Genomic DNA, 14,403 nt, shown 5'->3' with positions numbered 1-14,403 from the left:
ACCGGGCGGGCGCGGGTGCCCGGGCAGCGCGTGCCGAAGGCGGAGGGGAGGAAGCCGGGCGCCTGCGACCAAGGTGGCCGCGCCACGGACCGCGGGGACTGAGCCCGTCTCGCTGCTTTCCCAAAGACTTCGGCAGGCGACCCGAGCAGCCGTCCCTGAGACAGACACAGAACAACATGCTGGTCCATTAAACTCCAAACTTTTCTTTTTTTTAACTCAGAGAATATTGGTGATTTTGTCCACAACTAAGTGAAGAGAGAGCGAGAGCCCAGGGCTCTTGAGATGCCGCAAAATCCTTATTTATAAACAGGCCCGCGGTCGTGCTAGGCAGCGCCCCGGGCTCGGTGAGCTGTTCTCTGTCCTATGGATATCCGCCCTGCGCTTTGAGATTGGATCGCCTGTCCCTCCGCACTGGGTCGCGCGGCCTCCACCCTTTCAATGCCCGGTTTCTGCTGGGACTGCTGGCCTTCCCTGGAGATCCGGGCGGTGCTGTGTGCCATGGGCTGCATCCAGAGCATTGGGGGCAAAGCCAGAGTCTTCCGAGAAGGGATCACGGTGATCGACGTGAAAGCCTCCATCGACCCGGTCCCCACCAGCATTGACGAGTCCTCCAGCGTGGTGCTCCGCTACCGGACGCCTCACTTCCGGGCCTCGGCCCAAGTGGTCATGCCGCCCATCCCCAAGAAGGAGACGTGGATCGTGGGCTGGATCCAGGCGTGCAGCCACATGGAGTTCTACAACCAGTACGGGGAGCAGGGCATGTGAGTACCCCGCGGCCCAGCTTGCGGGACCTGCCGGAGAGGGAGGGTGGTGGGTTACAGGGAACTTCAGGCAGCGGTGGGGCTGGGCTCTCTCCGTGCCCTCCTTGGGCAGGTGACTCCCTAGAGGGTTTACTTGTTGTTCTAGAGCAGTCAGGGCCCTGAGGCCTCTCTGGCCATTGTCCCTGACCCCTGGGTCCCTGTGTCCTGACTTGCAAGACCCCTGGGCACTAGTGAACCATTCCTCTCTGTGTTTCTTTCGAAAAGCAAAGTATATGCCGCCTGCCTGGGGAGCATCAGGGCCATCAGGGTCACCAGAAAGGCCGCCGCTCTGCCCCCGGGCTTGCCCTGCAGGGACCCATGGGGCAGCTATGTGGGGCCTTCTGCTGGCCTCAGACTGGACTCTTCGCAGGCTGGGGGCTCCGGGACTTGTCCCTCCTGCCCGGCGGAGTGCTGCGCTGGGCAGTTGCAGCGGGGCTTGTGTCGGACAGGGTGGTGAGCTTTGGAGAGCGGCGTTGCTTGGCAGTGCAGAGCTGTGTGTCTCCCCGGCCCAGGGCTGCTCTACGCAGGCGACACATGTCCGTGTCCCGTGTCAGTCTTGTAGGGTCCTGGCTGGGAGCAGTGAAGAGGAGCTCACTGGCTGCTTCCCTGCAGCCTGGTCTCTGGGAAGTTCCTGGGTGACAGGGTGGGGACCCTGGGACGCTGGGTCTTGCTTTGGCGTGGTCCCCGAGCCCGGAGCAGGCCCCTGTCGATGTGGAAAGACCCGGGAGTGGCGACTTGGATGGCTGCCTTAGACCTGGGGCGGTGACATGTGGGTCTTCTCAGGCCTCTGAGCTGGTGGCCTCCGATTGGACCCCGTGGCTGGCCGTGGACGCTGTCCCAGACCCTCATTCTGTGTGTACTCTGTGCCACCTCACTTCCCGCCTTTGCTGCCTGAGACGCTGCCGGAGAGTTGGAGTTTATCACCGGTCGGGGAGCCCCGGGCCACCTGGTAGTGTGCGAGTGGCTGGGCGGGAGCACGTGCTGTCGCCATTAGTGACCCTGAGGTCCTAGGGGACGCAGGAGGGACACGGTAGAACTCAGAGCCAGCCGTCACCGTGATGCCCCAGAGGCCACGCGGCGCCTGGGGACACCCAGCGGCTCCCCTCCAGCCCCGTGGCCTCCGTGGTCCTGCAGCTTGGGGGCTGGGTGTCCACCCTGGGAGGGAACGTGTCTGGGAGGACCCAAGACCCCTTCCGCCCGAAGGCCTCCCCTGGCTTTGAAAGGCATCCGGGGCTGCTGTGGAGAAGCACAAGTTTTCCTGGGGGTCCCGCGCTGAGCCTGGTTTCTTCCTTGATTTCCGTCCGGCAGCCTGTGAGTCAGGGACCTGGGGTGACTTGGGTCTTACCGTACCAGGTACTTGGTTCCTTTTTCAGTGAGTTCTCAGACCCTGAGGTCGAGCAGGCTGTGCCACTCCCTAGGATGTGACCCCAGGCCAGCTTTGTAGCCACTCTGGGCCTTAGTTTCTTAATATGTACACTGGAGCTCATCCCAGCCGCTTCTCCATGGCTAGAGGTGAGAATTCCTCCAGTGACCTTGGCCTTGGGGCCACGCTGGGCCCAGCTCGCAGAGCCCCTTGTACGGGGGCTGCTGCCCCCGACCTTGCTACGATCGCACTGGCATTCTGGTGGGCGGCCCTGAGCCGTGGGCTTGTAGCCCCGAGGATCTGAACTGAAACTGCAGAATGAGGACAGGTGTCAGCTGCTCCCCGAGGTGGCTCTGCTCCAGCCCAGGTCCTCCTCTTTCACCAGGGCCCGCACCCTAACTTTTAACCGTCTAAAAATAGTCCCGGTCAGAGATGGTTTCAGCGGCTCAGTTCTGAGCTGCTCCCTGGTTTCCGTCAGCCCTGGGAGCTCCTTTGTCCCCATCCCTCGGGGCCACCTTTCGGCACGTTCTCCCCCAGGACGCTGCAGGGAGAGGGTCAGGGGGCAGGTCAGGGCACGCGGTCAGCAGACACGGCCAGGTAACCATCCTTGGGGGAGAGGCAGAGGGGGCGGCCCCTCAAGGCTGATTACTCATGGACGGAATCTTCCCAACAGCCCTGTTCCTGCAGGCCTGTGTCTGCCCTGTGGGGACAGAGGGAGGACAAAAGCCAGGACACAGCCCCAGGGCTGGCTTCTTCCTAAACTCAAATAGCAGCTTTCAGATGGGCTTTTTAAAAGAACCTCCCCGTTCCGCAGTCCCTACCCGGACTTCCTGTAACTGCAGTTTGCAGGTTTCTAAGCCCTGGCAAGCAGGGCATGAGAGTGCAGAGCCCAGGACCCTCTGCCGGCCCTGGGCCCGGGAAGCTGCATCTTCAAACTGGGGACCAGCAGGAGCGGCAGGGGACGCTAACAGCATCGCTGGCCTCTACCCGCTGGGTACCCCCAAAGCTGTGGCAACCACAGCTGTCCCCCCATACGGCCCGATGTCCCCTGGGAGGAAAAAAACCAAATCACCCTGGTTGAGAACCTCTGGACTCAGCCAGACAGTTTGCATCATTCACAAGAAACCCGGGCACTGGGCCCCAGTGGCCAGGGCAGGGGACAGCCAGGTGGCCAAGGCTAGATTAGAGCTCCTGTTCTTCATAAGTGAGCTGGGATTCAAAATATTAATTCCAAATACTTAGCTGAAATCCATAATGCCCCCAAATGTTATCCCTGCTTGAAATTAATCTCTAAGCCGGAAGGAGAACTTTTCACAATGACATTCTGGGTTTGAAATATTTGAAATGGAATCAAAGGCAAAAGCTAGCACCCCTTGGAAGCCCGGACTCGGGCAGGGGAGAGTGGAAGATGGCATCTCCGTGCCAGCTCAGGAGGGTTCTACATGGTTCCAGGCCCAGCCCACAGTGCTCTCAAAGCCAGCCCCCTCCAAACTGTTGGAGACACCTGCCTCCACAGCCGTCCCCCGCGATTCCTCAGCCGCCACCTGTCAGCTGGCGCGGAGCCTTCTAAGTGACAAGTCACAGCTTCTCCCCTGTGTGGGAGACACTTCAGTTGTCCCTAGTTTGCCCTGTGCTGGAGCCCCCAGGGGACCTGGCCCATAGCCGCAGCCATGGCCAGGAGAGGCAAGGTTTGGCGTTTGGTCAATGGGCAGACTTAGGCATGAGGGGAGCGGCTCAAAGAGAAAGGGTCTTTCTGGAGTGTGGTCTTAACACACAGGAGGCTGAGGCAGGAAGATCTCAGCAAGTTCAAGGCCAGCCTGGGCTACAGAGCAAGACCCTGTTTCTTTTTTTTTTTTTTTGGTTTTTCTCCGGTACCGGGAACCGAACTCACGGCCTTGCGCTTGCCAGGCAGGCGCTTTGCCGCTGAGCTAAATCCCCAGCCCCATGAGCTAAATCCCCAGCCCCGACCCTGTTTCAACGAACAAACGAAGAGGTGTCTCTGGGTTGATAGTGCCGCCTCCCTGTGCCTGGGAGCCCTAGGGGTGGGTCCTGATCCACACTCCTGAGCCCATCCCTTCACCTTTTAAAGCCTTGAAGTTCCCACCTGTGAAATGGGAAGGCTAGCACCTCCCTCCTGCGCAGGCTGTGAAGGCTCAGCGAGGTGCTGCTTGAGGGTGCTTGCTTTGCATGGTGCTTACTAAGCACTCCCTTCTCCCTGGCTCTCAGGACCATAATCTGGAGCCATAAGTACTGGTGATTGGTTGTTATTCCACAGTGCGTCACCCCGGCTGGTAAACATGCGTCTGTTCTTCGCATACACGCGGTCCGGGCTGCTTCCTTCTCCTCCCCCTGGTTCTTGGTCTCCTTCCATAGTGGGAGAGCCTCACTTCCCGTAGTAAGTCCCTGAGGCGTGGCGAGGAGGGAGGCTGGGCTGGGGGAGGCGCAGCTGCCTTGGAGGAGGGTGCCGCGGAGGGCGCCCCAGACCTGGGGAGGGCCCCCCCCTTTAGGGTGAAGCCTTGAAGCCACCTGCTCTGGAGTGCTCAGTACCCCGGCTCTGGGAGCAGGCCCTAGGGGAAGGTCCCTGCAGGCCATGCGGCCTCTTCCTGCAGCTGGGACCTGCGCCTGGGCTCCGGGCAGAGCGGTTGAGGACGAGGCTTCCTCTCTGCCACTGGAAGGCGGCCTCCCCCTCTGCTGCACCCTGGCAGAGGCAGGGCGGGCTGGGTGGGAGAGGGAAGGCCCGATTCAAGCTCTGGGGCCCGAGGAAGTGGCGTGGGATGGCCCAGCCCCGGAGAAACTCCCCTGGACCCAGCCCGGCCGAGCCATCTCCGGCCGTGTCCGTCCACCTGGACACAAGCTGGCTGTCCCGGGAGCCGGGGAAAGGGGACGTGAAAGACCTCCACCCTTTCCTGCCGGTCGGGTCTGGGGAAATGGATGAGATCGTGTGTGCCCCACACCCCGGGCACCTTGACACTTCCAGGCCCTGCGCCCTCCCAGCAGTTGAAGTCAGGACCAGCCTGGACCACATGGTTCAAAGCCAGCTTGACTCCATAGTGAGAGCCTGGAGAGAAAGTGGGGGTGCGCGCATGTGCAGGTCCCAGCTCTGGCGCTGCTTATAATGACAAAAAGCCTGATGGCTCAAGTGCTCCCAAATGACCGACGGACCTGTAGATGGAAGATAGGGACATTACAGGGTTTCGTTCAAAGACAATGTGCTGGAGGGTGGTAGTGCGCCCGCCTGGCGCGTGTGGGCCCTGGGTTCCGTCCTCAGCAAACAGACGAGAAAGTCAGAAGAGGAGGTGTGGGACAGCAGCCCGGAGTCGGCACCAGCCTGGGAGGGCCAGGGTTCAGGTTAGGTTAGGGCTGCGGCAGGCTGTGTGAGGAACTTGGGAGGGGAAGAGGAACAGGGAGATGGCTTTCAAGTTTCACTTCACACACTTCTCCGAGGCGTGCTCGAAAACAAAAGTATATTTTACAACCAGCGCTAAAATGGAAGGGGCTTCCTCGGCTTGGCCCAGTGCTGGGGCTGGTCAGGCGGGGAGGACCAGGCCCGAAGGGCGCCTGTGCCCCGGAAGCAGAAGCCCTCCCTGGGGCTGGGAGCGCGCCGGGTGGGGAGCGCGTGGGGCGGCTGGGCAGGGTGGGAGGTGGGAACCAAGGTCCGGGGCTGGTGTGGGAGTGGCTCGTGGGCCTCAGGTTCTGCGAAGGTGTAAATTCTTCCGAATCACACAAATGTATGTAGTTGGCGTCACTACCTTCCCGCCTGGCCTGGGAGCCTGGCCCTCTGGCTGTGCTCTTTGAAACCGTTCCTCAAAGTGCCACATGGGTGGTGCTGTGGGGGTGACAGGATGTTTGTGTGCAATCACTCAGGGTTCAGAGCTGCGGTGCGGCTCTGTGGGGAGTACTTGCCTAGCATGTGTGAGACCAGCGTTCCATCCCCAGTCAAGCAAAAAAAAAAAAGTTAACATGAAATTTTATTTTACAGCGACGTATTCAGTGCCTATTAGAAAACACGCCTAGATCTAGTTCTGTGTCTCTGGCGTCTCCAAGCTGTCATCTCAGGGGTGTTTCTTGGGGGAGGCTAAATTTAGTTGTGCTTTGGAAAAAAGCGTTGGTTTTCGGGGGGGAAAGTGAATGGGGGAAGACGAGATGCCATCCTCGAACGCGGGCCGGGGCAGGTCGGACGCCGCTCTCCTGGCCCTGCCGTCCAGGACGGGGGCTCTGGAGTTGGAGCCCTGGGGACTGCGACTTTAGTGGGAGGAGATGGGGCCCGCAGGGGCTGGAGAAGCCCTGCGGTGCTCGCTCGGACGAAGCCCAGGCCGCTGCCTGGCCCTGCACCTGCCAGTGAGCTGGGGTCACCCCCAGGGGATGCTCCCCACCCCAGGAGTAGCCGCCTGCCCCCAGCTTCCAACAAGGGCCTCCAGTGACATACACACACACACACACACACACACACACACACTGGGCACTTGTGTGCGTGTGCACGTCTGTGGTGAGCGTCCCTGCAAGGCTGGGTGGGCAGCAGCTGAGCCCCGCCTGGTTTTCCAGGGCTGTGACCTTGAACTTGGCCTCTGGCTTCTGTCAGCCTCTTCTGTGACACACCCCATGGCACCTGCCCTGTCCTACCCTGCGGGCATGGGGCCAGCTGTCACTGCCCTGAGCTCGACAGCCCCGCTCTGCCCACAGGGCTCCTCCACTCGCACCTCTAAGGGGCTCCGAGGGGAGGCCCCGCGTGTCGCTGTGTCCTCCAGCCTCGCCACCAGTGTCCGTGGCGCCCAGGCTGTCGTGAGCCTGGGTTGCGTCTGGGGAAGAGGCTGCCCACAGTGACTGCACGGTCGTTCAGTCACCCTGAGCCCGTGCCAGGACGCAGTGGGAAGAGGCCCCGTGGCATGGAACCCGCATGATGCCGTGGCCCCCAAAAGTGTGGTGAGGTCCAGTTCAGGACTGGACTGGCCTGCTGCCCTGCTGGTTCCCACACCCCACCAGACATAGACCGGGCCGTGACAGGTGACCCAAGAAGGGTCTGGAGAGGACCCCCAGATCTGTGTTGCCGAGCTGCGATTCTGAAAGTTGGAGCCGCACGTCTGAGTTCTCTTCCGCTGGTGTCTGCAGGTTTTGCCGCCTGTCTTGCTTACACAGGTAGAACCAATCAGAGTGGCACACACCTGTCATCCCAGCAACTTGGGAGGCTGAGACAGGAGGGTGGCCAGTCCAGGCCTGTGCAATTTAATGAGACCCTGTCTCAAAAGAATAAAAAGGGCTGGGGATATAGAGCCCCTGGGCTCAATCTCCACTACCGAAAAGAAAATCAGAGAAGGGGCTGGGATTTAGCTCAGTGGCACAGCGCCTGCCTGGCAAGCGTGATGTCATGAATTCGATTCCCGGTATCGGATAAAAACCAAAACAAAAAAAAAAAAAAAAAAAAAAAGAAAATCAGAGAGAGGGAGAGGGTGCCAGGAGCGATGCCCCGAACAGTGCCCACACGGGGTCTGGAAGGGAGGTGGCTGAGGAGCTGGGATGTGCTGTGTGAATCTGAACTCAGTCCACAGGGTGCTGGCTGCCGCAGAGCATGCTGCTGGGGGCTCTGGGAGCCCGCAGGGCGCTGGGAGCTCAGCTGGTACCCGTCGGTGGCAGGCCGGGTGGCGTCCGGGGCGGGACCCTTGCTGTCGCCCGGTGCATTGTGGGGAGGCCCAGCACCTGCAGGGCGGGGTCTGAGCTCACCCCTTGCTGGAGCTCAGGGCCCAGCCCATGAACACCACCGGGTAGAAGTCACCACAGCACGGGTGTGTGTGACCCGGAGACGTAAATGAGGGCACGGAGCTGGCAGACCCGCCGGCGCTAGGGTCATCTCCAGCCTGCGAGGCTGGGAAGCTCCCATGTGTGGCCACCCCCTGTGCTGCAGGTGACAAGCGTCACCCTGCCCCCGCAGGCGCAGCAGGGAGGGTCCTGCGTGAGACACGGGGTGCCTGCCAGCTTGTGGGGACGGTAGCTGTCTGCGGCAAGCCAAAGCTTCGGCTCTTGGGGCTGGGGTCAGAGAATGAGGGCTTCGGCTCTTTGGAAGTCATAGGGTCCAGGGCCAGGGTTAAGAACCTTTGCCAGTTTCCTTTCTGTCTTTTGTGCTTGTTTTGAGAGAGTCTTACTATGTAGTCCAGGCTGGCCTCAAAATCTATGGAGATCCTCCTGCCTCAGCCTCCTGGGTGCTGGGATTATGGGTGTGTGCTACCATGGCTGGTGCCTTGTGTGTTTCAAACCATTTTTCTCCAGGCTAGGGGTGGAGCTCAGGGTTTGAATGCTTGCTTAGTGTGCACAGGGTCCTGATTCCACCCTCAGTGCTGCAGAAATCACGAAACAAAAAGCACTTTCCCAAACAAATGTCCGTGTTGGGAGAGGACAGCGGTGGGCCCTCCTGGAGCTGGGGGCAGAGCCCGGGGGACAAGGGCCTGCGCCCCTGGGAGATTTGGGCAGAGCCAGATGACACCCTCGTGCCAGAGAGGACCTGGCCCTTGGCACTTTGTGGCCCTTTCAGAACACGTGGCTGAGCAGCCGTGCCGCCAGGCTCCCTGCGAGGGACGGGACGCGCTCACTGGACAGGAGGTGACGGGGTGGGGGGGGGCGGTGCCGTGCTAATGGAGTGGGGTGGCGGGAAATGAGCAGAGCCTGCCCCGCCCCTTCCTCCTCCCACGGCCGTGCTCACTGCTGGCCCCACCGACGGCTTTCTGTGGGCGCGTGGGCTGGACTGTGTAAGGCCCGTTGTCAAGGGTGCGGTTCAGGGTCACGGCGGCCACACCGCCACGCGGCTGGCTGCCCCCGGTACCCAGGGCATTTGTCGCTCCTGTCCTGCCCCCCCGCGGGTCCTTGTGCCTCCCGCCCCTGCATCTGCTTGGGGCTCTATAAACCTGATTGTGCCGGGTGCCGCCCAGCGGGCACGGAACCCTACGGTATTGTCCTTTGTGCCGGGCACAGCCTCATGTGCGCAGAATCATCTGTGTGGTCTCAGGTGTCGGCTTCTGGCTCTTAAGGCTCAGGAGTGTCCCACTGTGTGGATGGACCCTGCCTCGTCTTTTTGTTTGATACGGGGTCTCGTTGTGTAGTGCAGGCCAGCCTTGAGCTTGCTCATGTGACTTGAGCTGGTCTCCGACTCACGGTGACCCTCCTGTCTCAGCCTCCCAGGTGCTGGGATGACAGGCCTTGTCTATACCGTCCATCTGGCACAGACACTCAGGTTGCTTCCTCCTTCGGCTCCATGGAGTCACACTGTGAACAGGAATTGGGAGAAGCCGCTCTTCAGGGACAGCACCCCGGGGTGTCCTGAGCTTGGGTTTCATCAGGCCCGGCAGAACAGGGTGGAGGAAGCAAGGCCATACTATAGCTCCCGGGGAGGGTTCTGTGCCCTGCGCCTCTTTGCTTTCTTTCTTCCTTGCCTGCAGGCTGGGGCTGGGTGGATGAGGGTCCCGGCACCTGTACCGCTGCGACCCTTGCATCCTGGGGTGGACGCCAGGAGCCCACGGCCGGGTGGGAGCAAGGGGTCCCTGTCCCTGGGTCCTTCTCCGTCTGCGGGTTGTTATCATCACTATGCCCTGATGCCAGTGGCGTCGGTGGCTCCTGATGGTGGCATTTGCTTTGTGCCGGGCCCTGGGCAGGCGAGTTCCTGCCCGCAGTCCTTGCACTGAGCCTGAGGGTGGATGGGGCGGGCCGAGGCCCAGAGAGCGAGATACCTTGCCTGGGTGCCCAGCCACCGAGGGACTTGGGCTTCCCGAGCCCCGCCTGGGTCCCAGTGGGTGGAAGCAGGCGAGGCCGGGGGGGGCTTTCCGTGCCTGCCCAGCCCTTGTGGCTGGGGGCCGGGTTCTCCAGGACCCATGGCTGCGGCTCAGCCCGAGAAGGCGGCGCTGAGGCCGGGAGGGAGCAGAGCCTCTCGGGGGAGGGTTCTCTCCGGTTCTTGCTCCACAAGCGGGTCAGCGAGGGCGGCTGCATCCTCCTCCAGACCTGGGGAGCCTGCCTGGTGTCTGAGGTGACCTGGGTGAGGGCCAGGGAGTCCAGCCCCCCACCATGGTAGAGGTGAGGTCCCTGGGCCCCCGGCTGGAGGAGCAAAGGCTGGAGTCGCTCCCTTTTCCTGGGTGAGGATACGGAAGCCCAGAGGGACAGGCATTGGCCTGAGGTCACACGCTGGCCAGCTGCATTCGGCCTGGTGCCTGGCGTGTGTCTGGGTTTGTCACCCCTGGTGACCGCCAGCGCTTCCTCCGAGTGACAATCCTGTTCAGGGGGAGAGCCAAGCAGGGCTTCCCCAAATCCTAGTGGAAGCTGGTCCTGGCCTCTGATGGTTTCAGGACTGCCGAGGGAGCGCTGGCCAGGGTTATCGTTTGGGTTGGTGCTGGACATGGCCCTCAGGGAGACGGTGCCTGGATTTCCCTGACTGGTATCGACGTCTGTTTCCTGTCTGTCCCCCGCTCCACAGCAGCGAGCCCTGAGGACAAAGGGGACCGGGTCCTTGTGTCCATCCTGTCCTCAGGGCCTGGGACAAGCCCTGGCTGCAGGGACGCAGGGAAGCCCTGCTGAGGGAGCGAGTTGGTGACGTGAGTGACTTCCGTGTCCGCAGGTCCAGCTGGGAGCTCCCTGACCTGCAGGAGGGCAAGATCGAGGCGATCAGCGACTCGGACGGGGTGAACTACCCCTGGTACGGCAACACCACGGAGACCTGCACCATCGTGGGCCCCACCAAGAGGGACTCCAAGTTCATCATCAGCATGAATGACAACTTCTACCCCAGCGTCACGTGGGCCGTGCCCGTGAGCGAGAGCAACGTGGCCAAGCTGACCAACATCTACCGGGACCAGAGCTTCACCACGTGGCTGGTGGCCACCAACACGTCCACCGACGACATGATCATCCTGCAGACGCTGCACTGGCGCATGCAGCTCAGCATCGACGTGAACCCCACGCGGCCGCTGGGCCAGCGCGCCCGGCTGCGGGAGCCCATTGCGCAGGACCAGCCCAAGATCCTCAGCAAGAACGAGCCCATCCCGCCCAGCGCCCTGGTCAAGCCCAACGCCAACGACGCTCAGGTCCTCATGTGGCGGCCCAAGTACGGGCCTCCGCTGGTGGTCATCCCGCCCAAGCACCGGTGACACCCGGGCCGCCGGGCCGCCCGCTAGGTCAGACTCAGAGTAATACCACGGCTCGGACGAAACCAAACGCACTCCCGGGCCGTTCAGCAAATACAACCATTCTACCTTCTCTGCGGTGGGCGACCTCACTGTGCCTGCTGTCCGCCCCCCGGCCACCCACGTGACCCCTGCTTCGTCGCGGGGACGGGGCACCCTGTCGTCTCCCCCCTCGCCTCCCCATCGCAGTCGTTCGCTCGCAGGTGACTCCCCGAAACCCTGCTTTCTCTTTTCAGTTCCTCTCGGTGGGGTTCAGGGCGGGGCTGACACCCAGCGATGCCCTGGCCGGCGTGCTGTGGGTGCGCTGGTGGCCGGCCCCTGCGTCCCCTGTCCTCTGCCACGCGGCCTTATGTAGACTTGCTTTGCCAAACTTTTGCCTTAAGCTGGATTTAAAGGAAAAAGAAAGGAATCCGAGAAAGAGTGCGGGATCCTGTGCCCGCCGGCCCCCTCCATCTTCCCAGAGCCGGCGGGAGGGCTGGAGGGCTGTGTCGCCCGAGCCCCTCTGCCTGGGGTCGGGCGCGGCGCAGAGGGAGCGTCCATCTGAACCGCTGTTTGATCTTCAGTTCTGGCGCGGGCAGACCTTGCCTAGGAGCTCCTGCCTCCTCTCCCCGGGCTGGGGGCGGGGCTCAGGGCGCGTCTGCTTGGCTTCTCCCTTCTGTGCGGCCTTAACTGGCCTGGGGTGGCTTGAGGGGTGGCAAGGGCGCTGTGAGCGGTCAGTGGTGCTCCTCTGTCCCCACCTGCTCCCGTGCCCGTCCTCTAAGGGGGTGGCTGTTCCTTTTCCATGCACACCAGTCCCAAAGGCCCGGGGCCACCCCCAGCCCCCACTGCCAAGACTGCCCCGGTCTGAGCCTCCAGGTCAGAAAGGCACACACGTCCCTTGCCAGCTGCATTTGAAGACTTGAATCCGGTGGCCCTGGCGCCCGGCCGCCGCCTCTAGGGCATCGCGGGGAGCCAAGCCAGGGCGCCTGGCTCGTTCTCAGGGGATGCCCCCCCAGGCTGTCTGGGGGAGGCTGCACACAGGCCCCGAGCCCGGCGTGGAAGGGGAGGCCACGGTGTCACTGGCGTGGACAGTGACTGACAGAGGCGCTGCTGCTTCCTGTCCTCAGGAAGGAAACTCCGGCCGGGCCCAGTGCTGGGTGGGGGCTGGGCCGGCACAGCCCCACAGGTGGCCGCTCCTGGGGTCCACTCTCCGGACCCCCAGGACTTGGTCTGGAGCAGCCCCCGGGCTTCTTAGCACCGCCTGCCTGGCGCCCTGGGGGACACTCGCTGAAGCCACACTCCGTCAAGCTTGCCTCAGGCCTAGCTGTGCCCCCAGCGCTGCACAGACTAACAACCAAGCACAGACGCCGTCAGACCAGAACACAATCCGTTTCCGCTGCACCTGAGCCACTTGTAGGGCGTCCGTGCTGAGGGGTCGCGGGCGCCAGGCCCTGGCTGTTGCTGGGGACCCAGGGGCTGAGGGCTCGGGGCCCGGGCCAGTGCGGGATGGCCCCCGAATGCGCTGCGCCCGGCCATGGCGGCCGGGGATGCTCAGGAGCCCATGTCAGAGCCAGGTCCCTCTGGGGCACAGAGGGGCCGTGGCCTGGCGTGTGAGAGCGGGGGGCCCAGCACCCCGTACTTGGCCTCCCAGCAGGAGGCCCTCTCCACACTCAGGTCTTTCTTGCACTGATGAGATAGGCACTGGGAGGGCCAGGAAGGGGAGGGGGCTGCCACCCTGGGCTGGGTCGCCGCTGAGGAATCTCCCTAAAAGTGGGGCCAGGGAGCAGGAAGGACAGGAAGGGGGTCCTCAGAGCCACATTTCTTTTTCATCTACTACTTGCTGTGTAGCCCAGGCTGTCCTTGAACTCATGGCGATCCTCCTGCCTCAGCCTCCTGGGTGCTGGAATGAGAGTGTGTCACCTCGCCCGGCTCCAGACCCATATTCCTTGGTGTGAACAAACGCTTCACAGCCCAGGGCCCGCCCCCCCCCCCGCATGTCCCTGCCCAGCTCTGGCTCCCCTTTCACCCCAGACCCCTTTTCTCCCCCTCCTGCCTCATGAAAGGCGGGGTGGGGGAGACCCAGAGATGCGGGGCGTCTGGCCAGGGATGCCAGCCTGGGCCGGCCCCTCGGCCTGCTTCCTGTGTTGGAGCACAGGCCCAGGCCTTCCCGCCGGGGCCCCAGTTCCCTGCTGTCCCCACCCAGCGCAGCTTGGACACTCACTCCTTCCAGCAATAAGAACCGTCCTCAGCTGCGGAGATTACTGTGAATTGACAGTGCACTTACCAGAGGCGCAAGACTCGACGATGTACAGTGAACCTTTTTTTAAGATTTCAAATGAAACACAAATATCGAAAGAAATAAAATTAATTTTAAAGTAGGCCTGGCGAGGACCTGGTGTTTCCCGGCGATTCATGCTGGGTGTGGTGGCTGGGGAGGGGGCTGGATTCGGGGTGGAGGGTGTGAGGCTGGGGGCTGCCAGGGTGCTAACACACCTGTCTTCCGAAGCCCCATCTCCACTTGAGCCGGCTCGGGGACCTCAGAATTGTCCTTGGCTGGGGCCCCTGGTATCTGGCTCTTGGGAAGAGCTTGGCTTTTTTTGGGTCATGCTTTTTTGAGACAGGGTCTCGCTAGGACAGGGTTGGTCTTGAACCCACTATGTAGTCTAGGCTGGCCACAAACTCACAGCGATCCTCCTGCCTCAGCCTCCTAAGTGTGGGGATCACAGGAGTACACCACCGCCCCAGATTCGAGCTTGGCTTTTTGCTGACTATGGTAAGGGTGACTATCTAGGCTGGGCCCTAATTCAGGTCACCTCCATGGACCTGCAGCCTGTCTCAGGATGGCACCTGGACAGCCTCAGGCACAGGACTCAGCTGGCAGCAAATGGAGGGGCACACAGGCTGCCGCTCCTGGTGGGACCCTCATGTGTGCAGCGGCCCGGGCCTGCGGGTGCTGGAGCCAGCCTGGTGCGAGGCCGCTTGTACGTGTCTGGGGAGACCAGACCTCGTGTGCACAGGGGCCTGGCACGCATAGCTCACTGCTCTGCACGGATCCCAGACACGAACTCTGTGCACATGACAGCCTGTGAGGGAGGCGCTGTCCAAGTGG

At 62.3% G+C, this 14,403-nt stretch overlaps 1 protein-coding gene across 1 annotated transcript; it reads left to right on the top strand.

Annotated features, from left to right (window-relative positions):
* On the top strand, positions 1-13,673 carry Fam78a (family with sequence similarity 78, member A; the record flags this gene model as incomplete). The annotated part of the gene is given in 2 exon segments (XM_005408360.2): positions 1-761; positions 10,751-13,673. Coding segments are annotated over 2 exon segments (852 nt in total). The 3' UTR covers positions 11,280-13,673.
* Between the last annotated feature and the right edge of the window lie 730 nt (positions 13,674-14,403).

The sequence above is a fragment of the Chinchilla lanigera genome, unplaced genomic scaffold (assembly GCF_000276665.1).
Source record: "Chinchilla lanigera isolate Chin_1 unplaced genomic scaffold, ChiLan1.0 scaffold00112, whole genome shotgun sequence".
Classification (NCBI taxonomy): domain Eukaryota; kingdom Metazoa; phylum Chordata; class Mammalia; order Rodentia; family Chinchillidae; genus Chinchilla; species Chinchilla lanigera.
Note: the sequence above shows the minus strand (reverse complement) of the source record. Positions and strands in the feature narration are given on the sequence as shown.